The 25870-nt window shown below is 36.7% G+C and overlaps 1 protein-coding gene across 1 annotated transcript; it reads right to left on the bottom strand.

The window, feature by feature from the left end:
* Window positions 1–267: 267 nt before the first annotated feature.
* Window positions 268–20765, bottom strand: has2 (hyaluronan synthase 2). Its single transcript, XM_039737271.1, has 4 exons — window positions 20345–20765; window positions 15921–16547; window positions 7184–7285; window positions 268–2023 (listed from the first exon to the last, which is right to left on the bottom strand). Exons 2-4 carry the CDS (start codon window positions 16545–16547, stop codon window positions 1094–1096), a joined length of 1659 nt encoding a protein of 552 aa, XP_039593205.1. The 5' UTR covers window positions 20345–20765; the 3' UTR covers window positions 268–1093.
* Between the last annotated feature and the right edge of the window lie 5105 nt (window positions 20766–25870).

The raw sequence follows: 25870 nt of genomic DNA, 5'->3' as shown, positions 1-25870 counted from the left end.
GAAACCCATGCAGACACGGGGAGAACATGCAAACTCCACACAGGTAACGAACCCGGGTCTCCTAACTGCGAGGCAGCAGCGCTACCACAGTGCCACCCATTTTAAAACTATTAATAATGAAATGAGTTATGGAGAAGATAGCGCCCGTTTTGACAGCAATGAGAGCAAATCTTTGAGTGTTGAAAGTGTATTGTACCCTTTACATTTTCTAACACGTTTGTAACACTTTAAATGTGATTATTCAATATTCTTAAATATTATAAATTTATTGTATTTGTCTTCAAAACATCAATAAAAACATAGATTCAATACATAATCTTATACACAACAAATGATTCTGTTACATAAATATATTGGTTTGCATTCCATTTATGCACTTTTAAAACTTATACATTTTAAACACAGGCTTGACCCTTTTAGGAGTATCAAAATAATTTACAATTAGAGTTTAATTCTTTGTTATTGCAAGTAACATAGACCCAGTTCACATTTTTGGTCAGATGCAAAATCCCATATAGTTAAAAACTGAGTTCCATACATATTTTTTAATTTTTAAACAAGGAAAAAAATAGAAACTCTTTGGTGGCTAAGCAAAAATAAACAATATGAAAACAGAAACTAAAAAAAATATATAATACAAAATTATAAAATATAAAGTAGCCACAGCACTAGTCAAATGCTGAAAAGCCCACCTATGGCAGTCATATCAAAAGTATACTTTAAAAAAAGCCATTTTTATGGGTGATGATGAGTCTTGTAGTGTCTGAATCACAGCCACTCATTCAACACAAGCACAACGTTTGAGGTATATTTTCATTAACACTGTCAAGCATTATGCACATTGAAATTATAAAGAAAAGTGCATAGGCATTTAAAATCCATACCACTAACATAAGAAAAAAAAGTACATTTGGAATTTTTCATATACACTCATATTCTGCTTTGGCATTCAAGGACCATTAAAAAATAATTACTAAGTCACAGCAGCACTAATTCTTCTCTCTTAGTGACAGAGGCTCATGTCACCTGGTAGAACTGTCTTCAAAAAAAGTCATTTAGAAATAATGTGTACTGTAAACATCCTGAAGGAGTTTCATACATCAAGCACCATATCATAATGTTGTTCCTTCTTCCGCTGACCACACTTTGTGATAAGTATCACATATAAAGTCAAAAGCATGACCCAGTAGCATGCATATAATATTGCACCGATGACAAGGTAATTTTTTTCTGTTTCAGAAAAAGGTCTCTTAACTTGCTGATAAACTGTGTATATAACGCCACCTAAAAGAATGGAAAACCAAACAGATATAGGAATAAGTCCTATGAAATTCACTACAATTGTTTTTCTTCCTGATGTTCCCCATCCGGCCTTGTTAATTGTCGCTATAGCAAACATCTTGGCTGGAAGGAGACTAGACATGTATAATACTGAGTAAAAAGACATGAAAACCATGATGATATTGCCACGAAGACAACTTGCAAAGGAAGATTTTATCAGTCCCACAAGCTGAACTGTCAAGAGAAAGAGAAGAATGTTCCATATCCTTCCACGGTAGAAAAGCTGAATTACAGTGGCAATAAGAAAAAATGGAAAAAAGCCAGTGATTACAGCTTCATAGGTCATCCACAGGTGGTGCTTATGGAACCACATTGCATTGTACAGCCATTCTCTAAAATAGGATTTACTCCAACGAGTTTGCTGGTTGAGCCATCTCAAGTATCGGACCGGAGTTTCGGTAAGGCATTTGGATCTAGCTGTGTACTTGGTGGCATACCCAAGGCTCAGCACGCGATTGGTAAGATGCCTGTCGTCTCCAAAGCTACACTGGTTTCCCATAAACTCTTGGTTGTACCAGTCCTCAATAAATTCATGCAATAATGAATTTCTGTACATCCCCAAAGGTCCACTTATACACTGGACGCAACCAAAATAAGACTGACAAGCTCGTTCAATGTTGAATGCCATCCAGTACCTCACACTGCTTAGGAAGGATATCCAGGATTCATACTTATTCAGAATCTAAAAAGAAAAAAAAGATTACTTATTAACATAGTGTGTCAGTATTGTTTATATAGTCATAAGATAATGAAATGTAAATATTAATCTTGTAGTAAATTATTATTGAGAGCAGTGCAAATTATGCACACAATTTTCTTTCAATTATACATTCTGATTTTCAGGAAATACATTATAAGCATTATTTATTTTAATAATGGATACAATATGTGTAGTTCCATTAAATAAACATGATTTATTTTTGTAATGGATACAATATGTGTAGCTTAATGTAAAAATTAGGTCACAAATACTTTTATTCTGCATGAATAATTTTTAAACATATTATTGTTAACATATCTGTGTATAGTGAATATTATACACTTCTGGCTTTTTGAAAATTCATGGGAAAGTGTCAGCAACATCATATGTATAATAATAATAAAAAATGCTGTTACACCAAGGTCAGGAGCATATCTATCTATCTATCTATCTATCTATCTATCTATCTATCTATCTATCTATCTATCTATCTTTCTTTCTTTCTTTCTTTCTTTCTATGGATGTTTTCCTTTATGCAGATGGTAATCATTTTCTTTTTGAGATATTTGTATAGGAAAGAGTCTGCCCTTCAACTTAATAAGTAGAATTTACTTTTAAACTTTACATTAAAGTGACAATATAAGTACAACTATTAATAGGTGAAAATTGATGCAGCTTTCAAAGGTGTTTAACCATTAAGTCCGAGGCTGACTTGGGCGTGGAATTCTATGTAAATATGGTTATGCTCGAGTCACACTGGAGATGACGTTTAATGATATACTTTACATTTTTAAGCCCGTATAACTTTTGGGACAGCATTCTTCTGCCTTCTAGTGGGTGAAATGACATCATGATGCAAAAACTAATGTGTTTTGTAACTGTAAGCTAACTCATTAATATTTATGAGTGGGGTTGTGCCTGCAATCAAAACACAATGGCATGTAAATGAAAAGCTGTAAAGCCACTTTTAGAACAAACTAAAAGTGAATCATTGTTTGAATCAATAACAGTCTTGACAATATGAATTAGCCATCAGACACTGGCACAGATAATGAAACTGAAAGCAAAAATGCAAAATTATTGTGATCAAGTAGAAGGACAAGAAAAAAGTTACCCCCCCAAAGAAATGATTCATATGGCTCTGTACAAAAAACTGCAATGATATGCCCAGTGAATTTGATGCTAAAAGGTTTACTGTGGTGCAAGTAGGTGCAAATAGGCAAAATAATTACAATCAAGTAGAAGGACAAGAAAGAAGTTAGTCCTCTAAGCACTGCTTAGCAACTGTCAATATTCATGTCAGAAGAAATGTGGAAATCACCAATCCATGCACTTTGGTAGCCTACAACAAAACAAGGGGTGTGCCGATCATGCAGATTCTATCCTTTCATGTATAAGCAACAGAAAAAGTATTATAAGAAAAGTGTGTGAAGAAACACACTTCTACTGATTGCAACATTGGGTTGTGTACTAGTGATTGTTTCGAAACATCACACAAAAGATGTCTACTAAATCTCCATCAGTTCAGCAGTGGAAACTAGACGTACTTTTCCTAATGTATTTATATTAAAATTTTGGTATTGACATGTTTCTGTTACATGTAATAACATTTTTATTGTTGAAAAAAATCAATTAATTTTCTGTGGGTAAACATAACGCAAAGGAGGTTTGCATACTCTATATACAAGACTATAAAATGCTTCTAACTATTACAGACAAGATCTATCTTGTTTTCTATGGCAACAGAATCCAGTCTGCAATGCTGCATTGTGTAGTTTATGGAAATGCCATAGAGGACCCCTGCTAACCTCTTAAAAATAATAAAACAACATTGTCTTTAAAGTTGTTCATCAAGCACTGGTTGCACTAAATATTTTGAGGCATAATAAATTATATAAAATTCAGCAGAGAAATCTAGACAAATTGGAAAGATTTGAATAATTTCACGTGGAAGCTAAGCTTATTTTAGCAGCCACTTTCTCCAAGGCAGAAAGTCCTTCTCTGGTGGCGCATAAAAAGTAAACTGGAAAAGTTGAGCAGAAGGAAATTTTAAGGCAGAAAAAGAAGAAAAACAGGGAAGGAAAAACAGAAGAAAAAAGTCAGAAATAGATGACCAAAGAGTAACAACTGGAGAGCATTTCCAACACACTGAATTATAGACCCCTGGGCATTAGCTGCATGAGCTCCCTAGGACCATGAAGTAGTGTCATGGGGTTCTGTACATGGATTAGTTTTAGGTTGATCTTATAATATAGAGTTATTTGTTTGTACTTTAATATATGTACAGTACGTTGCAACTGTTTAAATTTTATGTTAGGATCACTGAGTTTCTCCTACAGTAACAGTACAAAAAATGCCACTCTAGCCCCTTATTATTTATTCTGTCAGATGGCACTACATGTGGTGGGAAGTAACCACACAGCCTAGGCTTTTTTTTCTGGAATAAAACACTGCCATCTCAAGTTTGTGCTATGAATTGTAATATTATGGAAATAGAGAAGAGACTTTCCTAGTCAAAAGCAGAGTAAAATGGACAAGAAACATTCAACAAAGCAATAACAAAGGATATATAAATAAAAAAGAAAAAACTAAAGCAGAGCTCAAGAATTGGCCAGCTGTGACAATTGCTGCCTTTTTCATTCTGAATGACCACAAAATTATTGACTGTGTTGCTGCCAGGATTAACACACACCAATAAATGATTCACCAAGTTGATGTGAGTGATGTCATGAATGAAAAACAATAGCAATAAAAAAGCAAAAGAGTAACCTTTCCAACAAAGTAGACTTAGTTTCATCTGCCTTGTTTGTAAACAGCCAGTGACATCTTCTTAATTAAGACACAGCAGCTAGTCGTAAGCAGGGATTCAAGAATCTCTCCCTCTGAAGCACATCCTTTGAACTGAAGACAGCACTGATACCTTAAATCAGACCTGCCTGAACCATATCATGTTTGCAATTGCTTTACAATTTTGGTAAGCTCCAGTTTAAAATAAGGGAAATCTTGATTTTAGATTTTCCATCTAAAATTTGTGATTTGCACAAAAATGTCTTTCTAGTTTTAATTAAACTTGTACTTTACTTCAGAAAGTGTAGTAAATCAACAGGAGACAGAAAAACAAAGTCATAAGATGAAGCAACAGAAAACCCACATTTCAAAACAATGTGAGACGTTTAAGGTAAATATGTCCATTCAGTCATCCTGAAATGAAAAAATGAAATGTTCTGAACTGTGATTTACTGTTCTATTAGAGCCATTAGTATCCGACTATTGAAGTTCACATCCTGGCCCAAAATATCCTCCAAATATGTCATATGAGCAGATGACCTCTTATGTGAAAGTGCACTCCATAGAAAATTGTATGCAAGATTTAGCATGATCCCAGTAAGCTGTTCTGTTTTTCTTAGAACTAATATTTATCTTGTAATAAATTCTAGGGGGTCAGCATGGTGGCACTGTGGTAGTGCAGCTGCCTCACAGTAAGGAGACCCGGGTTCGCTTCCCTGGTCTTCCCTGCGTGGAGTTTGCATGTTTTCCCCATGTCTGCGTGGGTTTCCTCTCGGTATTCTGGTTTCCTCCCACAGTCCAAAGACATGCAGTTTGGGTGCATTGGCGATTCTAAATTGTCCCTAGTGTTTGTGCCCTGCGGTGGGATGGCGCCCTGCCTGGGTTTTGTTTCCTGCCTTGCGCCCTGTGTTGGCCTTGGATTGGCTTCAGCAGACCCCCGTGACCCTGTAGTTTGGATAATGGATGGATGGATGGATAAATTCTAGGGTTCATTGAATGTCAAGGTGGCTTACAATAAGTAAATTGCAAAATGAGTTGATTCTAGGACAAATATCAATTCTCCAAGATCTGATATCTTTTTGTTTTGCTTTTACAACAATTTTAACAGAATCCATGGAGCTAGAAATGTATCTTCACAGAGAGAGAATTCACATTCAGGGGCATGTACTTTTTCACTATATTTTCTTGAAAAATAAATATTTTTTATATTTTTAATACTGGATGAGGAGTCAGGTCCATTAGGACTGTAACTGTAACTGTATTCTAAAGGTAGGAGATGCCTTGATGGAAAATACACTGGCAATGGCAACACTGCAAGTTGTCCACGGTGCCAACCTGGAAGAGATTTCCTGATGGGTCTTAAAAGATTTTCCACTCATCAGTTTGTTGAACTGTGGGTCAGGAGGTGAAATGAACAAAGGCTTAAAAGACTGGAATTTTAAGGTAAAAAGTGAGGAACATTTGGGAGAGAAGCATCAGTTTTGGTGCTCTTTTGAGGTAGGTTTACTGAAGCTCACAAGATACCTCACCTGGGAACAGAGAAGCAAGCCTTGATAGCTACGCCTAGTAGGACATCTAAGGTTTTCTTTTCTGTCTGCTTTGTTTGTATTTTATTCATCCTCATTATTCAGCTTCCTTTTATTCAGTATTTTTGTTGACAAAACACTCGCAAACTGCTTCAACTATTGACTTGAAATTTGGTGCACATATACTATGTAACGTCTACTATCCGCTTTCGGGGTGATGATTTTTATTACTCTTTTTATTTTATTTTATTGTAGAATCAACTCTCGGCAGCGTGCAGCATGGCAGCCGTGTGACACATGCGTATGGGCGCCGTTCTCATTCCCTTCCACCTTTGCGGTCACTTCCCCTACCGCTTCATATCTGTAATCATTACAGAGGCAGATTGAAGACTTAAGTGCCAGCTTAAGTGAAAATGAAAGAAAACATACTAATTAATTGAAACACAAAAACTAACTTAATCAGTTTTAACGTGAAAAGATGCTGATGAAAGAAGAGAAGCAGCGGGCCGCTAGTGTGGAGAAAAGAAAAGCTGCTCAGGGAGCAGTAAGCGCATCAACCTCTGAGCAAACGAATGCTAAACAGAGACAGAGAAAGAGGATGAAAACTAGGAATTCTCAAGTCAAGTGTATTTACTGCACGTTAACGTGCTGTACGCCATTACTGGTATGAAATAAAAGCCTGCATAAAATTAAATTTGAACCTAAAGCATATTATTTAGTGAAAATGATCCAGATAATTAGGTTTGTGCATGTCATATTTTCTGAAACGTTTATTCAAGGTAAAATTGTGTTTTTTGTATACATGCAAAAATTAATTTGAGCGCTTTACCTGCACATCTCCTCCAACCCCTCCAACCATGGGATCTTCTTCAAGGACTTTTACCATTTCAACAGAGGAAGCAGGGTCCAGCATAGTGTCTGAGTCACAAACCTTGAAAAACAACGAGAGATTATTTTAGGACAAAGGGATATAAAATGTAGATCATGAATGTTCTGTTTGTATCTTGAAACAATTACTGTTCACATCTGCTAAATTGATGTGCTCATGGAAAACACTGTAAGGTTGTTTTGTGGTCTGCTAAATGCATAAACCTTTTGTGCTATGAAAAGTTTGGAGTTGTCTGACAATAAACAGGACTTTGTTTTTTAAGGTTTTTAGATAGCCACAGTAGTTATATTTTAATTATATGCAGTTTTTCAGTAATATTTTTTAACATAGTAGTGCAATGCACTGTTCATTTAATATTTATAATACAAATCAACTTAATACAACTTTTATGTTAAATAGGCATGTTAGTAACATGACAGGGCTTTTTGTAATCATATATTCAAAACTGACAACACTTATACTTTTAGATCCAAACTCTCCAGTCCTGTAAAATATAACTCACCTCAGGAAAAATGCCTTGCTTTATACCAAGTAATGAACAAAATGTTTGTGCTCTACAGTATAAGAAACTAGATTTAATGTCATTAAAAAAGAATGCTACAAACATGATGCTTTGATTGGAAACAGAGGAAGACTGCAAGGTCCACAGCCTATATTGGAATTCAGAGGAAATCTCTCAAAATTACTGTCTCTGCTTCTATAAATGTATTCTTCTTTACATTCTTATTTAAAAACAGAATTGAGCATATTTGAGGTTGTTAAAATTTAAAATTTTTGAAACACTAGGTAGGTATAAAGATAAAATAGAAATATCTGTCACAATTCAATTCTGTAATTGTATGTAAAGAGCTTCTCATTAACATGCTGCAAGGACTACACATGTTCAATCACACAGGCTAAGTCTGTCTTTTATGCAGAAAACTTTCAAGGGTACATGGGGGAAAGATTTGGGAGGGACACTGTGACGTGCCTGTCATCGTTTTCGCCAGAAAGAGAAAGACTCTGAAAACGACCGGTAACTCCGCCTTTGACCATTCCCCTTCTGGTCCACCCAATTTTTAGCAACCCATAAACAGGGAAATATTTTTCATTTTGTGGACCACTTGACGAAAGAGAATAGATTTTACTGACATATTATATATATGTTTGTCTAAATTATCTTGTATTTATCAACCGCCAACTTTTGGTCAACAGGCTAATAAACCGAGTTATCGATTTGAAACTCCAAGCCTTATTCATTCTCCTGTGTTCTACTTTTGCAACACATTTACGAATATTATACAGTACAGTGTGACAGATACATAAGTCAGCAAGGGAAGCACAGGTACTGCCACTGGATTAAAATGTTTGGTTAAGTATTAGCTAAGTAACATCTTGTCAAACAACTTTCAAAAAAGAGAGGAACAATCAGTGCTTTGTCTCACCGTCACAGGGGAGTGTCTGACCCTCGCTCCCAAGCACAAAGGGAGAATGTTAAGCAAGACATCTCCAGGCTGTTACATTTCAGACCACCCAGAACCTGCCTAATGCTTCACTAATTAAGAAGTGTATGGGCAGAAGAAAAATTTTCTGCTATCAAGAGGACACCCATCCAAGATTGGGTACATGTGGAGCCTGCATGTTGCTTGTTACATCTTGCCTTAAGGGTGTAGGGAAATCAGAGCCACTAGAGGGTGCTGACATGCAGTGTTTCTGTTAGAATTAACAAATTGCTGTCACTCTGGAAGGTGTGCCGCTCTGGGAGGAGAGTTATAGCCTTCTCCATAACAGAGGCCAGTCAAGTTAAAAACTTCTATCAGAACAGAAACAAGCATTTCAAGTATTTGCATGAAGAGAAGCTCAAGCATAGTGAGGGTGGGGTACGTAGATGAGAAATTGAATGGCTACCAGGATGGCTACAGAGCTATTGTTTTCCTTGTTTTAAATGTGCTTTATTTTGCCAGGTTTTGTTAATACCTCACTCTGCCTTTGGTTTTGCATTCTAATAAAAGTAGAATGAAATCTTATCTGTTACCTTGACATCTGCCCTTAAAAATCTGAGGAAGATGAGGAACCAAGACAAACAGACATACCCAAACTGCCATGAACTCAGAACCCAAATTCTCCAGTCTAGTACGTGAGCTGCATGCAGTGATGATGTCGCTTGGACTGGTCAACTTTAATGATGTGGATACTAAAAGGGGGGACATGGAGCCAGCAGAAAACTCTCAGAATTGTGACACACAGGCTGAGATACAGTATTGTCCATTTGTAAAACTGGAAACATAGTGCTAAAGTGCAATACTATGCTTTACCCAGGTTGAGTGCACCTGAAAACTTTCAAGTTGTGCTGCTATGTATGGATATGGGAGTCTCTACTGAAGATGTGCCTTAGTTAGTTAGTTATACTGGGTACAGACTCTAAGGGCATTCTGTGGCAGCTACATGTCCTAATCCAGCAAACACAGGAATTTAAGGCAAACTCAACAATGGAAGAGGAGATTCTTTGTACCTGTTCTGTCTCAGATAGACCAGGGCATTCGGGGTATACTGAATTCCCGTTTGCACTACAGAGGATTTCAAAAGGCTTGCCACCTGACAGCAACAACACTGGGCATCTTTACCACTAATACTGAGGAGTTAGGAGTATGGAGCAGTTGGAGAAACCTAGTCCCTCTACCTCCAACCCAGAAAACTCACACCAAGCCTTTTCATTACAAAATATCAAAGAAGAATACCACTAATAGGGGTGAAATTATTAAAGTCAATTGATTACTCACAATTCCAAAACTGACATACAAGTAAGAGTGTGCCAGAAGCAAGCCAGCTAGAGAAAAATAGGGAAAAGCTGTTAATAATGTTCATATGTGTCTTAAGAAAAATGAATGCCAGAAACACACCTTCTACAGATGTTTGGATTGCCTCATGAATGGCCAAAATGCCTTTTGGGAGTTGAGCATGTTAAAGATCGTAAGTGGAGTTACATTCATAGGATTGGAATCACCACATTTACTGGTTTCTTTATATTTGGTGCCCCATGATTGGGTCCTAACTGGTTCACTCCCAATAGAGAAGACTCCTTTAAACCCTCATAGGCTGATGATTCTTAGCTGCAATTATTAATTAAACCAAACAGTACTTCTTCTGTCATGATATTATGAAAGCACTCTAAGGAGTTAAAACAGTATAGGAATTCAAATTTCTGTTTATGTTACTGCGGAAATTCTGTCAATAGCAAGCTAAAATTCACAGCATTTAAAATCAATTCAGTCAAACATTTTATAAGTCTTGTTGAGGACATATTTATTAAAATGGAAGATTGTGTTTTGTTGTATTTTCTCATTGTAACTCTTCACAATGCCTGTGCTCACAACTAAGTGTGAAATGCCAATAGGTTTCTGATTTTAAAATGCCTCCTTTTTAGAATGAAATGATGCTTGGTCAAGCAATGGTTCTACAAGGAACCACACAACTCAGTAAAGAACCATAAAATGCCGTTAATGAACCATTATTTTTAAGAGTGTATCTTCAACATCTTGAAATATTCTTTGAATGAGATACAGTATTTTACTTCATTGGAAATAGTTCAAAGAAAAATGGTTATATACAAGATAGTCTTTTTTTGCAGCATTTTATGATTTATTCCTTTTATCACTTTACATTTTCTATTAAACAGCTAGATGGCAAAATGCTCAAAGCAGGAATCAGTCTATGTCAGGGTACTTTCAACCATAAATTCACACATGGTCATTTTAGATTGAACAATTAAGCTAACGTGCATGTTTTGGGATGTGGAGAAAATCACAATATTCAAAGAAAGGCTAACCAGACATTGGAAATACTTGAAAACTTCAGCTGGATCTGGCTAAGAATCGAGCGGAGGTCTATAGATTGGTGTGGCACCAACAATTAGGACCTGTGCAACAGCAACTAGAGGTAAGATATTTAAAAAAATGTTTAATCTTCATATTCAATATATTTACTGACCGTGGGTAGTTTTATACTTATTTCAATTTAATGCCAATTATTCTACAAAGATTAAATAACTATTATAACAAAAAAAAGTACTCAGTGGGACAGGTAATTCTTAATCATGTTTCCAGCATTGTCACTTTGAATCAAATTATCCTACAGGGCTAAATAAGAGGAGACTGGTCAAATCAAGGTTCAAAGGTCTTCCAATTAAAATCTTGAACCATAGCAACTCGGCAGGGGTCATCTTTTCCTACTTGCCAAATGCTAAACCCATGATGTTAATTACTGTGCTTGCTTGAAGAGTACAGGCATTGCTACCATTTCTCCACTGAGTAGCATGGTTTTAAAGAAAGCGATTTTTCAGCCTAGAATAATTGTAGCATGTCCTTCCATTTCTGACAACATATTATTATACATTAGTATAATCTGTAAATAATATATTCAATAATTTACTCATAAAAGCTATTCTTTACCAAATGTAAACATATTTTCTTGTATTCTTACTTATCTTAGGTAGCTTAATAAACAAGCATCAATAAAAATAAATTTGGGAAAAGCATCAAAAAGTTAATATATAACCAAAAGGCATTACCGAGTGCAAGACTGAGTAGAACTGTAACACCAAGCTGCTTCAAATGGAAGTATAATTTACATATAGCAGTGACTTTAGCCACTCAGAAAGTGACTTCATGTTGCAAATTGATTTTTAATCCATTATATCAAATAGCAAACAAGAAAATTGGCATCTTCTGTCAACATTATCTGTAGACATCAAAATAGGGCAGCATATGAACAGTCCAACAAAAACTTGTTATTAATAACTTGGCAAATCTAGTATAGTTAGAAAGATCTAGACTAATCTGGTCACTTGGCAATTTTGCAATTTTCTAAAATCACCTTTACTAGGGAAAGGTTGCTGAAAGTTGGTATCTGTCCGAGAAACAGTCAAACAAAATTAACATTGTAGGCTTTTTCAAATAAACAATCCATTAAAAGACACAATGTACATTGTAGCAAATAATGTAAGTGACTTTAAAATAACATACTTTTTAAACAAAAATAATATTTCACACATGCACACTTACACAGCAAATGTCTTTAATATGCTTGTTCTTGGAAACCTATTCTTAATTACATTTACTCCAACATTGTGGCAATTTCTGCTACGTGAAATTTCAGCGTCTAGTCACAGTCATTTCATTAATTTAAAATGAATGAGTTAATAAAAAAAGGGATTTGTAAAGTAGAGTTGAATATAAAACAGGCCATGTTTAACTATCTATCCATCCTTCCATTATCCATTATCCAACCTGTTATATATCCTAACTACAGGGTCACGGGGGTCTGCTGGAGCCAATCCCAGCCAACACAGGGCGGAAGGCAGGAAACAAACCCAGGGTAGGGCACCAGCCCATCGCTGGGCACACACACACCAAACATACACTAGGGACAATTTAGGACCGCCACCTAACCTGCATGTCTTTGGGCTGTGGGAGGAAACCACACAGACACAGGGAGAACATGCAGACTCCACGCAGGGAGGACCCAGAAGCGAACCCAGGTCTCCTAACTGCGAGGCAGCAGCGTTAACCACTGCGCCACCATGCCGCCTTCCATTATCCAACCCGCTCTATCCCAACTACAGGGTCAGGTCACAGGGGTCTGCTTGAGCCAATCCCAGCCAACACAGGATGCAAGGCAGGAAACAAACCCCAGGCAGGCCACAAGCCCACCAAAGATGTTTAACTATATAATGAAAAATAAAGAAGAATAATCCATCAATTTTTCAACCCACTTAATCCAATTAAAAGGTCATGGCCTGTCCCAGGAGGTTTGGGGAGCAAGGTACAGTAGGAAGTTTGACAAGGCACCCCACACCAACTGACTTCAGACCTGTTTAGAGTCACCAACTAATGTAACATACGTGTGTTAGGAATATGGATGGAAAACCCACATGGACGGGGAGAATGAGCAAACTCCACACTGATAAGTAAGGAGCAAGTTTATTTGATCTGATAAGGAGCAGCATTAAGAACTGCCCTACAATGCTAACTCTGAAAAATAGAATGTTAACAATAGCAAATACAAATAAATTGAAGTTAATCTTAAATATTTAATGGTGATATTAGTTAGAGCAAATTATGTGATTAATTGAGATTATAGTAGTTTAGCCTAAAATACAGCTTTTAACTTAAAGCTGGGTCAATGACCCATGTCAGAAAAGGGGAGTGTAGCATTTAAGTGTTCTTGAGGCTTCCTACTTCATCAGTGAAGCAAAAAAAAAAAATCCTTGGAAATTCTCCAGTTTTGGCTTTTGTCCTGTAGATGCAAAGATTATTGCCATGCTGATATAGCAAAACAAAGATGAGCATTAACTTTGGGGTGAAGAACAATAGTATACAGAGTTTTCACATAAGAAGTGCACTGTATGCTAATCTATAAAATCAAATTATTTTGAAGTTACTACAAACTGATGAAATCCCTAGGGACAAGAAACTAGCCAACACTACTCCATTATATAAAAAATTAGATTATACCAATCATCACAGATAATTGTTTAAAAAAATGTACAATTTCAAACTGCCACAGTGCAATTCAGGTTTATTGCAGCTGGAGTCTATCCCAGGAATATTAGTTACAAGGCAGGAGCGAACCACTCTGGTACTGGACTTCAGTTCAAGCATATTCTCACAATCGTACTCACACAGCACTATGATGAATAACTGAAACAGATTTACAGTATCTGTTCAATTTGAAATAAGGAGACCAAGTTCATCTACTGTATCTATTGATTATCAATGTGACTTAATACAATGCAGGGTGGTAGAAGCTGGAACAAATACTTGCATATATATGTATTTCATTTACTGTATGGCCTTTAAATCTATCAGTCAGTAAGCCCTCTGAAGGATCCTTAGACTCAGATGTCCTACCAAATCCTTTACTACCTTGAGGCTGCTATATCACCAGATAGCTGCAGCTGACTGCTGTCAGACCACATCACCATTCAGACAGGAGTCAAACATGGTGGGATCATCATGCCAGCCTTTTTTTTTTGCCATTTACCTCCAATCTATTCTTCTTCTTGTCTCTGAAGGCTTGCCCTCTGGTACTGAGATTCAAAACTATTTTGACTGGACGTTTTTTAACCTACAATTGTAGTAAATTTTAGAAAGTCATCAACTTCCAATATCCAGATGACTGTACCATTTTGACTCCTTTGCAGAATAATTCAGAATACATTGACTCTTTTTGATGAAGTCCACAAGAGTTTAGGACTGCCCCTTAGCATCAGGGCAAAAACAATATCATCTGCCATGATGCCTCTGGATAAATACCTACATTCTCAGCAGAGGACATCTCTGGTGAAGATATGTAAGTTATCTGACCAATTTCTATAACTCAGCAGCCAGCTTTTTCCAAAAGACAACTGTCAAGAAAGAAGTTAAATACTACATTGGCTTTGTCAGCACTTTGCCACGGGAGAGCTATGACTTCAAAAAGAGAACCAAGCTAATAGAAATCTTTGCTTCTTAAAGGTTGCTTTTTATTTTTATTTATTTATTTTTATTCCACTACTCACCTATAAGGTACCTGGATTAATCACCATTGTCACCTAAAAACTAGTGAGAGATTCAATCAGCACAGCTTCGAAGGAAGTTTTCTTTACAACAGTTCCAGCATTCTCAATGAGGTAATCTTGACCACCACTAAATCCTTGACCCTTGTCGAAACAACTCTGCCTTAATGGCCATTGCCTCAGAATACCTAACTCTCATAGGTATCCCACATATGTGCTGTACTCCCAACTGAGCCAAGATCACGGAATATGGGGTGGCCAGAAGCAGTGGTTCAAAAACACCACTAGGTTCTGCTTTACAAGAGATAAGTAACTGAGTAGACCCTAGCCATAGAATGATCCCATGTCATCAAGTGGCAATTCATTCTGAGACAGACAAGCCTCTCTGATAAGTCAGACAAAAAATGTTAATGGAAGGAAATGAGATGGTAAATCAGGGAAAGTCATTCTGAAATGGAACCTCCTGCCTCTACTGTCCCAAGGTCTATGACTGAAGCTTTTCCGAATCACACACATAAACCTGATGGTCTGTCAGCTGTTATTTTACAATATGTTTTTCAAGCAGTGCTTGAAGGCACAGACGAAGGTAGATTAAAACATGACTTTTGGACATATTATCTGAATGGAAATTTGCAAGATATGTTGCATGCAAAATAAATAGATTAGTTTGTCTTACAGTCATAAATATGTAGATACATTTCATGATACCCAGAATAATGACCTCATTACCCTATTCTCATATAAAGTCTAAAAAAATTAAACTCTTCATATACAGGTTTGTTATGGCTTGAATCACTTGTTAATAAAACAGATTTTTAAAATTGCTAAGAAGATTACTGATTGATTTTGTCACATTAGTCATATTCACCTGAAAATTAAAATTATCCCATTATTGAAAGTTTGTGCAAACATTTTTTCAGCTTGCAGCTAGGTTTTATATAAACATTCCTCAAATAATACTGAAATTATGATCTATAAAACATGGGTAGATGCTTTTGCTGCACCACACTTCAATAAATAAATGCACTGTTCATGGTTGGTTGTGCTATATTTAAAGTAATACATGCTAAGCTAAAAATTCACAAAAGCTGCTTTATTTGGCTTCTATTTAATTTGGCACTTGTTTCTATTTCTGTGACTTACCTGTACGTAATCCACACTCCTCCCAAGAGCTTTAAAAGCTGTGTACATTACTTCTCGCTTTCCACCCCATTTCTGCATAATGCAGACACACTTGTTCTGCAAAACCAGCTTTGTTACATGCTGCATGCTTTCCAAATGGGCTTCATCAGTTTCATCTGGACCCTTATGGTGAAAGTTACTTTTCCAGATGTAGCTAGCAGTTTTATCTCTCCCCATTACTTCTTTAAAGATGTCCATCATGTAAAGATCATCATCGTTATTTCCATCAATGACCATAATCACTCTGACCCCTGGGTATGTCAGTCTTTTTACAGAATTTAAACACTTTCTTAAATAATTGGGGTCTTCCTGGTAGGCAGCAATGCACAAAGCAACTGTTTTGTTCAGCTTGATTGGAGTTTCCAGTGATCTCTTCATTTTTCTGTGCTCTAAATAAGCAAATAGACTTTGTATAATAAGGTGCAAGACTAAAATGGCTCCATATAGACCAAAGGAGAAATAGCAGTTGTCTGTTTTGACGAACTGGTAGCTCTTAATATAGGCAGCAGTGATTCCTAGAAGAAGCGAAACACCAAATAATGTGGTCCCAGCAATCTTCAAGCCTGTGATAATCTTCTCACACCTCATCTATTAAAAAGCAAAACATGCATTTCAGAGAAAAGAAGAAAAGCATCTGTACAAACGCAAACACATGCTCAGATAGGGTGTAGGGGTAAGGGGAATAGCAATGATATTAAATAGAGTATGACATTGAAAATGGTACTGCAGATAATACAACACATGTTTATGCTGTGAGAGGAAAACCCAGAGAAAAATCAACACATGCAGGAGAAGGATGTGCAGACTCCATATCGATCACAACCAGGACTGGGAATGAAACCCAGTCTCTTGGAATTGTGTGACAGGAGCACTAACCACTGTGCCATTGTGGGCTTGATTAATTAACCCTTACTGTTAAAGTTGTCATGTATGACTCTTAAGGGGATGATAGAAAAAGCCAATCAACAGGTTTCTGCTTTACTTAGGACAATATTAATATAAGTATTCACATACTTTACGTATACATATTTACACATTGTCTTTGCACTACTGTATGTAGGCACCGTGAGACTTAATTGATCTCAACAATAAATCAAATATGCAAAACCAGAAAGTAAGTTTTATCTTAATCTGAAGTATAAAACAACTACTAAAAAGCTACATAATAAGCAGACATTTAGCATCCATCCATCACCTGGAGTTGAACCTGCAGTGGATGATATGTTAATTCATTACTGAACACATATGAGCAAAGTCACACTGAATCAATTTAGAGACATTATGTGATATGAAGTGATTTGTTTAGACAAGAGGAGGAAGGCAGATCTCAGCTATCCATTTTCACATGCCACTTAGTCTGGCCAGAATCACAGGATGTCAAAGCCTAGGCCAGCAGCAGCAGCAGCAGCAGAGAAAAGGTTGGATAAGGATAAACACACCCATCAATCAGAAACCAAGTCCTTCAACAGATGAAAGAAAACAGAGTCCTCAAGGGAACAACAACATGCAGACAGGGAGAACATTACAATTCAATTCAGATGGTAGCTGAGCTTAAAACTCAATCTGAGACCCTGGTGCAACATTCGCATCCTCTACGCAATGTAGAGAAGTACCATATACTGCAAATAACATTACATTGCAAAAATTGTTCAATGTATATCATGTGTCATTATGTGTAGACTATATAAGTCCATAGTGGAGAATCATATGCAGTTCTGATCACCACACTACAAGGAAGACATAGCAGCACTAGAAGATGTGCAGAGAACAACAATCAGGTGCATGCTGGAAAGAGCAACCAAATGCTTTCTAGAACTATTGAGAATATCAAAGGCCTCAGTAAACTTGATCCAGCAGATGTCTTTCAGTTATGTAGTGACTCAAATACCCGAGGACACCAGTGATATATTCAAGAACAAATTAAGGAAGTACTGTACTTCTTTAAGCATTAAGTCATGGTAACATGGTGCATTATTCTTGCAGCTAAAATAGAAAACCTGTTAGCTTTTTGGATAAAATGTTGGCACAATCCAGTTATCAGTTATCCAAGCTAGCCTGATAGACTGAATGGCATCCTTCTACTTGTCAGATTTCTTTGACGTGGCAATAGTTTCCGATGAGATGCCATGGCAAAAGAATTTTAAATGTGAAATGTAACAAAGTAGCAGATTTAAGATAAACCTCACATACTGTGGATGGCACAAGCTAAGAAAAGCTGTTTTCAGTGGCTGGAGAAACAATTTAAATATTAGATTCTAAAGTGATTCCTTACTTAAATGAACAGTGTAGAAAATCTTCCACTCCATTTAAATGAGCAGATTTAAAGAAAGAAAACATAATCACATAGATATATTGAACATTTTAGACCATCTGTTCACATGCACAGGAAACCAGAGCCCAGTCTGGGAGCAGTGGATGCAAGGCAGGAACCAAACATGGATATGGTGTCAGTCCATTACATTGCCTATTCATGCGCTCACAGGGTCAGTAAAGAGTCACCAGTTTCATTTAGGATGTGCATCTCTGGGTTGAGTACAAAGTATCAAGAGGCAACGAATGCAGGCATGTGGAGAACATGCCATCTCCACATACTTAGCACCAGCCATTATGTTACCATGTTGTGAGTCATGCTGGCACAAAGGTTAGTGCTGTTGCCTTTATGTTGCAGGAGATTGGGTCTGTTTCTCATTGTGATCACTTGCTTTGCCCAGTTTTTATTCCCAAAAAGGGTCCAGTTGGGTTAACTGGTACCTTTAAACTCACCCCACTTGAGTAAACGTTGGTCAACGTGCCCTATGTTGAACTGAGGCTTCTTCCATAACTGTTTCCAGCTTTGAACCCAATCCTGTTGGGCTAGGTTCCATCCCATCATGATTCTGAACTCGATTAAATGTATTTGAAAATGCGTGAGTGGAAAAATGTCAACTAAATCCCACCTTATATTTTTGAGAAACAAATGCATGGGTGGATATAGATGAGCTTGACATTGTCACAATCAAATAGCAGAAAATGTATCTTAACAGCAGCATGTGGAGAAAAAAAAGAATGCATGTTTTATTGCAGATGATTATTTAAATAAACGTTACTTGATGTGACACGCCCATGCTAGTTTTTTTTACAAATTAAAACATCAAAGGAAATGTGGCTATTTCATATTAGGTCACTCTCATAAAATAACATGTCTTTTAGTTGACTTTGCCATTGACGTGTTCTTGCAACGCCTCCCTACGTCATGCTAATGATGTCCACATGTAAACCTTTATTTTATCTTCCTTGGAGTACTCATTAAGAAAGTCAGGCTGATAGGTTACATCTGGGCTTTATTTATTAAAATATAATACAAAGGGCTGTTTATGCACCCCTTTCCACTTATCATAAGATCTAAAACCTTGTAGAGTGCCAGGGGTATGGGCAGCTTGACGGAGACAGTGTAGCATCCTGTACTAATCAGTTACAAAATATACAAAGAGAACAGGCAGACCAATGGCCATGAATGAGCAGGATTAAAGATAAAGGCAGCTCGCGTTTTTAAATGTGTGAGTGTCAGTACTTGAAGTACATTAGGGATGGCCAGTTGGTCATCAAATGAGTAGTCTGTTTTATTAATACAATAAAACAATGAAAGGGAAAGGGGCATACAAAGACCAGAGTTCAAGTTGTCTGCTTAGTGATGTTAAGTATGCCAAGGTCTTATTGTGTGGTTTCCTTGACTCCTTAGTCAACATAAACAGCAAAATGCAGGGAGGAATAAAGATTTATAAAGAGACCCATTTGCTTATCATGTCACAGGCAGCAAGCACTGAAGACAAGTATGCCCAGTGTATCACTTGGCTCTCCACTAAAAATAAATAAATACAGACACTGTGCCATTCAGAAATCTTCACATACACTTTTATTTCGTAGTGAAGCTTTTTTACTCACATTACGGGACATTTTGTATTAATTATCGAGCACATGTCATGTAAACGTATCTGTAATATTTATTGAACGCATATTTATGCCAGTAATATTTAGTTCAGGAAACTGCAAAGCAAAGTGTTGAACAGTGTGTGAAAGTCTGACATCTGCCACTGGTATTACATTCAAAATTGCCTTCGTAGGAAGCACCTTAAGGGATCCCGGCGCTTATAAGAAAAGGAAACTTGAGAATTTCATACTCATCTATACCTATTGTTAGATGTAAGGCAAATGAAACTTAAAATAGTTAATAATGCCTTGAAATGATGCTTTACAGTGAGACGCAAGTACAGGTTTTCACAATTTACACATCAAGTTATGCTATTCACTGAAAGGTATGGCATTAAGCGTCAACTAACGGTTTTTAAGAAGTGAAATGCATTTTATTAGTATGTATTTATTTTAAATAAAGGTAACGCAAGTATTACCTTGCAAAGCTGGAAACTGAAGGTAATTTAGGCTGATCTGTGTGGTCCTTCTTGCAGCCTGGCGAAGATGTCTTCTTTCAAGTCAGGGGTAAAGTTGGCAGAAACCTTTCAATGGACCTTTTATTCTTTCCCAGCACACAGAAATCCCACAAAAAGAGCTTCATTAAACGCCAAGACGCTGAACAGTTCCACGTTTTCTTCGAACTAAATAGTCAAAAATCTTTTTATTCACTTTTGGTCAAGTTTAAGGTATAGTAAATTAAAAAAATAAGTTAGTCCTGATTTATAAATAGCCAGTGTTCATCAAATAGGTGTTTAGAGCTCTCAGTGCCTGTAGTCATCAGGTTAAAATTGTGAAGTGCTCTTCTGCTCCACTAGCAACTGTTTTCCCCCCTTCCTTTCGTTTCTGGGATTTCTATTTTTTTTTTCTTCAAATCGTTTAACAGGACGCTTTTGGAGGTGGTATTAAATAAGTAGGGGTGGTGGGAGGGTAGAGGGCTTGAAAAGGAGGAGGGAACTTCTTAAAAAGCTACCAATTCAAACTTTGCTTCAAACTTGCTGTAGGATGTATTCTTTAGCTGAATTAATTCGTACCGATTAACCGGCAAAATAACGGCACGTTTCAGCGCGCACTAAGATAGTATTTAGAGAGATCCGGCAGCATTTGGATAAATAAAACGTCCAAGTAACACGATGCTTTGTAAGACCTCCACGAAATTGATGGCCGTCAGGCAGCAAATTCAAGAATTAAAATTTTCGAGCATTTTCTGTTCTTTTTGCCTCCTTTCACATGTTATGAGCCGCTTTCTTTTCACTTGTTGTAATACCTTAACATTACTGTATTGTATTATTGTTTTTGCAACTTAAATGATTCTGCTGTAGAATAATAACGGAGTACAACTCAGTAAGTATTTTGTAAAACTACTTCATAAGCGAATCATTGTACATATGTAAAATATTGTAAAAATTATTATTGTCCTCAATAAAAGAATGCATTATAAGGGGATATTCTTTCGTTCGGTCAAACAGTGTATTCGATTAAAACTCTATATGCAAGAGTATCTAACGAACAGTTGGTGATGTTGTTACTGTTATCATCATAATGATCACATTAGATGAAACGATCTAAAGCATCAGTTTAAGTTAGCCAGAAATAAATGAATGCAGAGGGTTCATGAATTTGGCAACAGTTTTTCAAAAAACTGTCTTCCTCTAACATAATCTTCGTACTTCTTCTTTATCCGCGAATTTTTTTTTTTTTTTTTTTTTTTTTGTGAAGAGTCCATAATGCGACTTGAACCTTTGATGTGAGTACTGTTGAGATTTCGTTGCGTGATTTCTAAACACATGCACTATTTGCCCAGCAGGGTGCGTATTTTAGTGCCTTTGGACTGCTGTGTGTTCAACCTTTCTTGGCTACTGCTTTTGAGTAAGAGAAAGTAACTTATGTGACATTATTATAATCAGTTTTCTCTCGATGACTGCTTGACCATGTTATATGTATCTTATATGTTTAATTATTTCTAAATGTCCTGTTGCTGTAACACTGCGTTTCCATGTGGCAAAATACAGTACTCAGTACTTCTGCCGTCTCATGTTCGTTCGAGCGATACCTTATCATACAGGGATCGTGAAACACGTCTGGATGTGATAAGTTAGACTGATTCACTTATTGCAACAAATTAAGCGTTCCGTTATGGGAGTGTTCTGTAAGCTTTAGCAAGTTTGTTCTGAATTTCGATGTCACGTATGTTTTTTGTTTTTTTTTCAGATTTAAAAACACGGTGATTTGTTTGAAACAATTCCCGTTAAGAGCATTATTTTGATTTTTGGGGGTCAACCTACATATATATATATATATATATATATATATATATATATATATATATATATATATATATATATATATATATATATATATATATATTTTTAGATAGACAGTTTAACGCCGCTTCTCCGAGGAAACCGCACATTATGTCGTTACTAAAGATAGATAGATAGATATTTAAACGCAATGTGTATTGCAGTGGCTGGGCATGGGGCGTGTGATAACACACGTCAGCCACCCGTCTGTCACAGGCTCTATTGCTCTGCCAATTGGTCTACTAGCCCTAGATATTACTTCAGCGTTTGTTTGTTTCTCTCTATTATCACATCAATGGTTTTTCTCATTTACTCCCTAAGTGCTGCAAAAGTGTGAGTTTAAAACAAAGACACGAGTGTAATTGCCTTCGAAAGAGATTTTAAGGTCTTGCAAACACCTAACTGCTAAGCAAGCATCTGTCTTGATTTAATATCTTAAGGATGTGTAAACAGATGATAGTGAAAAGGCTGTTTGGGTAAAGCAAAACAAAGAGAAGTCAATTCGATGTGACTTGTAATAATGCGCTCCTTTTTTTGGATGATCTGGTTATCTTTTTATATTGCTATGCAGTTAACTTTTTTCCTCAATCCAGATAGTCTCTAAAAAACCAGCTTCTTTAATTTGAAAATGCTGACTTTGTTACCTTGTGTTTTAGGAACATTTATAATATACATGTTTCCACTGTATAGGTTTTCCTTATTAGATACAAAATAAGATATAGTATTAAGATCTCTGATCATGCAGATCATGCATTAAATATTAAAAAATATATACAAACAAAGCTGTGTGGGCTTAAAGTAAAACGTTTGTCTTTTCTTTCTGGGTAAGTATAGAGTCAAACTACATCATTCTGATGATGCCTCACAAATAGTGCTATTTGTTGTGAGTGTGTGCAATATAGTTGAGGAGAATTAATCTGATAATACACACGTGAAATATACTGTATATACAGTCAAAGATCTTAAAAAGACTTTGCATATCTGCTTATGGGTGGCATGGTGGCGCAGTGGTAGCGCTGCTGCCTCGCAGTTAGGAGACCTGGGTTCGCTTCCCGGGTCCTCCCTGCGTGGAGTTTGCATGTTCTCCCCGTGTCTGCGTGGGTTTCCTCCAGGCACTCCGGTTTCCTTCCACAATCCAAAGACATGCAGGTTAGGTGGATTGGCGATTCTAAATTGGCCCTAGTGTGTGCTTGGTGTGTGGGTGTGTTTGTGTGTGTCCTGCGGTGGGTTGGCACCCTGCCCAGGATTGGTTCCTGCCTTGTGCCCTGTGTTGGCTGGGATTGACTCCAGCAGACCCCCGTGACCCTGTATTTGGATTCAGCGGGTTAGAAAATGGATGGATGGACATCTGCTTATCTTTACAACTGACTTATTGAAAAGCAGGACATATCAGGATGTATATTTTAAATGTCATTTAATACACTGAACACACACACATATAAACACAAACACAAACTGGAATAGTAAAATTGACATGGGCGCTTGGTATTGACAAAAGGTACAAAGCTCCTATCAGGTCATTTCCCCATCCTGACTGGCTAAGAGGTTAAATTACAAACCACAAATTAATAGGATGACAAAGTAGTGAAATGAAAAACAAAACTGCTGCTGCAATCAAATAATAGCATAACATAATATATCTCAGTTTTTCAAATATATTTTATATTATTTGTGGAGTTGTTCTCAGCACTGCTGCCTCAAGATCGATCCTGCATCGTGACTTCCAATCCAATGCCTGGTGGCTGTCTGTTTGGGGTCTGCACATTCTTCCCATGTTTGTCTGTGTTTTCCTACCTTGTGTACTCCAGTTCCTCCCACATCCTAAAAGAAGTGCAGGATGGGCTCGTTTTGTAATTCCAAAGAGGCATCCAGTCCAGGGCTAGTTCTTAACTTGCAAATGGTACTCACTGGTAGCCCTCTTGTGTGAGAATTTGAGTAAATGCTTTTAAAAATGTTATTTTATTCTGTGGCTTTCTTATCAAAGAAAGAATGTTCCTATATATACTTAACATAACATCATTTTACGTTTTTGATTATTGGTCATTTAATATTTATTTATATGCTACTGTTTTTTAAAATTTGATGGGTGTTTCGGCAGCACCATGCTTAAGTCCATTGAGAGATACATTCACAGACACACCAAAACTCGACTCTTACATGTGTGTTTTAGTACATCTGTACTTTAATATTAACTTTTATTTACTACCACAAGCTATTGACTACTGCAATGTTTTATTCACCTGCTCAATAAGTTGTTCTCTTTGCAGCCTGCAGTAAATTCAGCATTCTCCTCACTAGAAATAGGAAGTATAACCATAAAGCTCTACACTGACTTCCATTTAAGTTTAGAATTGATTTCAATGTCCTGCCTTTGACTGTGTGAGAGCTCAGACACCTTTACTAACAGATCTTAATGATGCATTGCGATTCTAAAACTTTCAAAGATCAACAAGACTATTGGAGGCCGTAGAGTCTTTAGCTAACGTGCCTCCAAAATTTGGAATGATCACCTTGACAGTCTTAGCATTTGCAGTACACCCAGTCTAAATACTTTAACACATGCACAGTATGTGGTTTGTAGAGATGCAAATTAGGCTGCTCACACTCCATGCATGTGTCTTTGTATGCTTCCTTAAATTTAATTTTGTCAGTCACCATTACCAGTTGCTGCTAACCTGTTTTGCCATCTTGTTTTCTTCTGGTTATCAATAATGGGCCATTGCTACCTTGACCGAGCTCCTGACACTCAAACATGACTTCAGAGCTGTTCAGAAACTCTGCCAACTGTGTTGAGAAACACAGCACACATCTATTGTACCATTTTATTTATCCCAAAATATTGCATATGATACTTTTGGATACATAAAACGGGGAAGGTGGCCAATTGGCTTAGGTCAGTCAGACTTTGATTTTGCTTGCCACAGAGTAGAGTGGACCCAGCAGAGTTTTATTCCCTTCTGAAACATTGGTAGAGTTGTTGTTTTCATCTCCTTTGTTGCCAGCTGGCCAGGTCATCTGTCAACTTGGTTTCTATTGCACTTACTACATGTTTTCTTTTAATCCATTATTTGAGGAGAGCCAAGGTAAACTACATGGATCTATTTCAGTTCACTTAAATACATATGTGTGTCGATGTATGTAGATGCTGTTAGATAATGCACTTTTCTGTTGCTGTTATGCATTTATAAATCTGTGTAAAAGATTGTCTTCAGGGAAGATCACTTTAAGTTCATTTGTCTTTAGATTTCCTGTAAGTCTAAAGAAAAGTCTCTAGATACATGTTTTATATGAATTACCGCACATATATTGCATGGTGCTTTGTGTTTTATTTCATGTATGTTAAATTTGTAAACCCTATAGCGCTCTGAACTCATAAAGGAGATGTGCACTACACAATTAAATACAAAAATTGATTTAACTTATTTTAATGGTTTGAGAATTGGATTAAGTTTTTCAGGGCTAATGAATGGAAAGATTAATTTTAGCAGTAAATAAATTAATCTATTAGCAGTGAAAATAGTGTCGATACTGTTAAATTGGTAGCAGTGAAGTGCCTCTCGACTCTCCGACCCAAAGGTCTATGCTTTATGTTGCACATTGTGTTCAATACTATAGTCATTAATGTGTGAAAATGTCTTGGAATATGTGTGTGCAGTATATTAA

Source organism: Polypterus senegalus, chromosome 15 (genome assembly GCF_016835505.1).
Source record: "Polypterus senegalus isolate Bchr_013 chromosome 15, ASM1683550v1, whole genome shotgun sequence".
NCBI classification, from domain to species: domain Eukaryota; kingdom Metazoa; phylum Chordata; class Cladistia; order Polypteriformes; family Polypteridae; genus Polypterus; species Polypterus senegalus.
The sequence above is the reverse complement of the archived record's forward strand: the minus strand, read 5'-3'. Positions and strand labels throughout refer to the sequence as shown.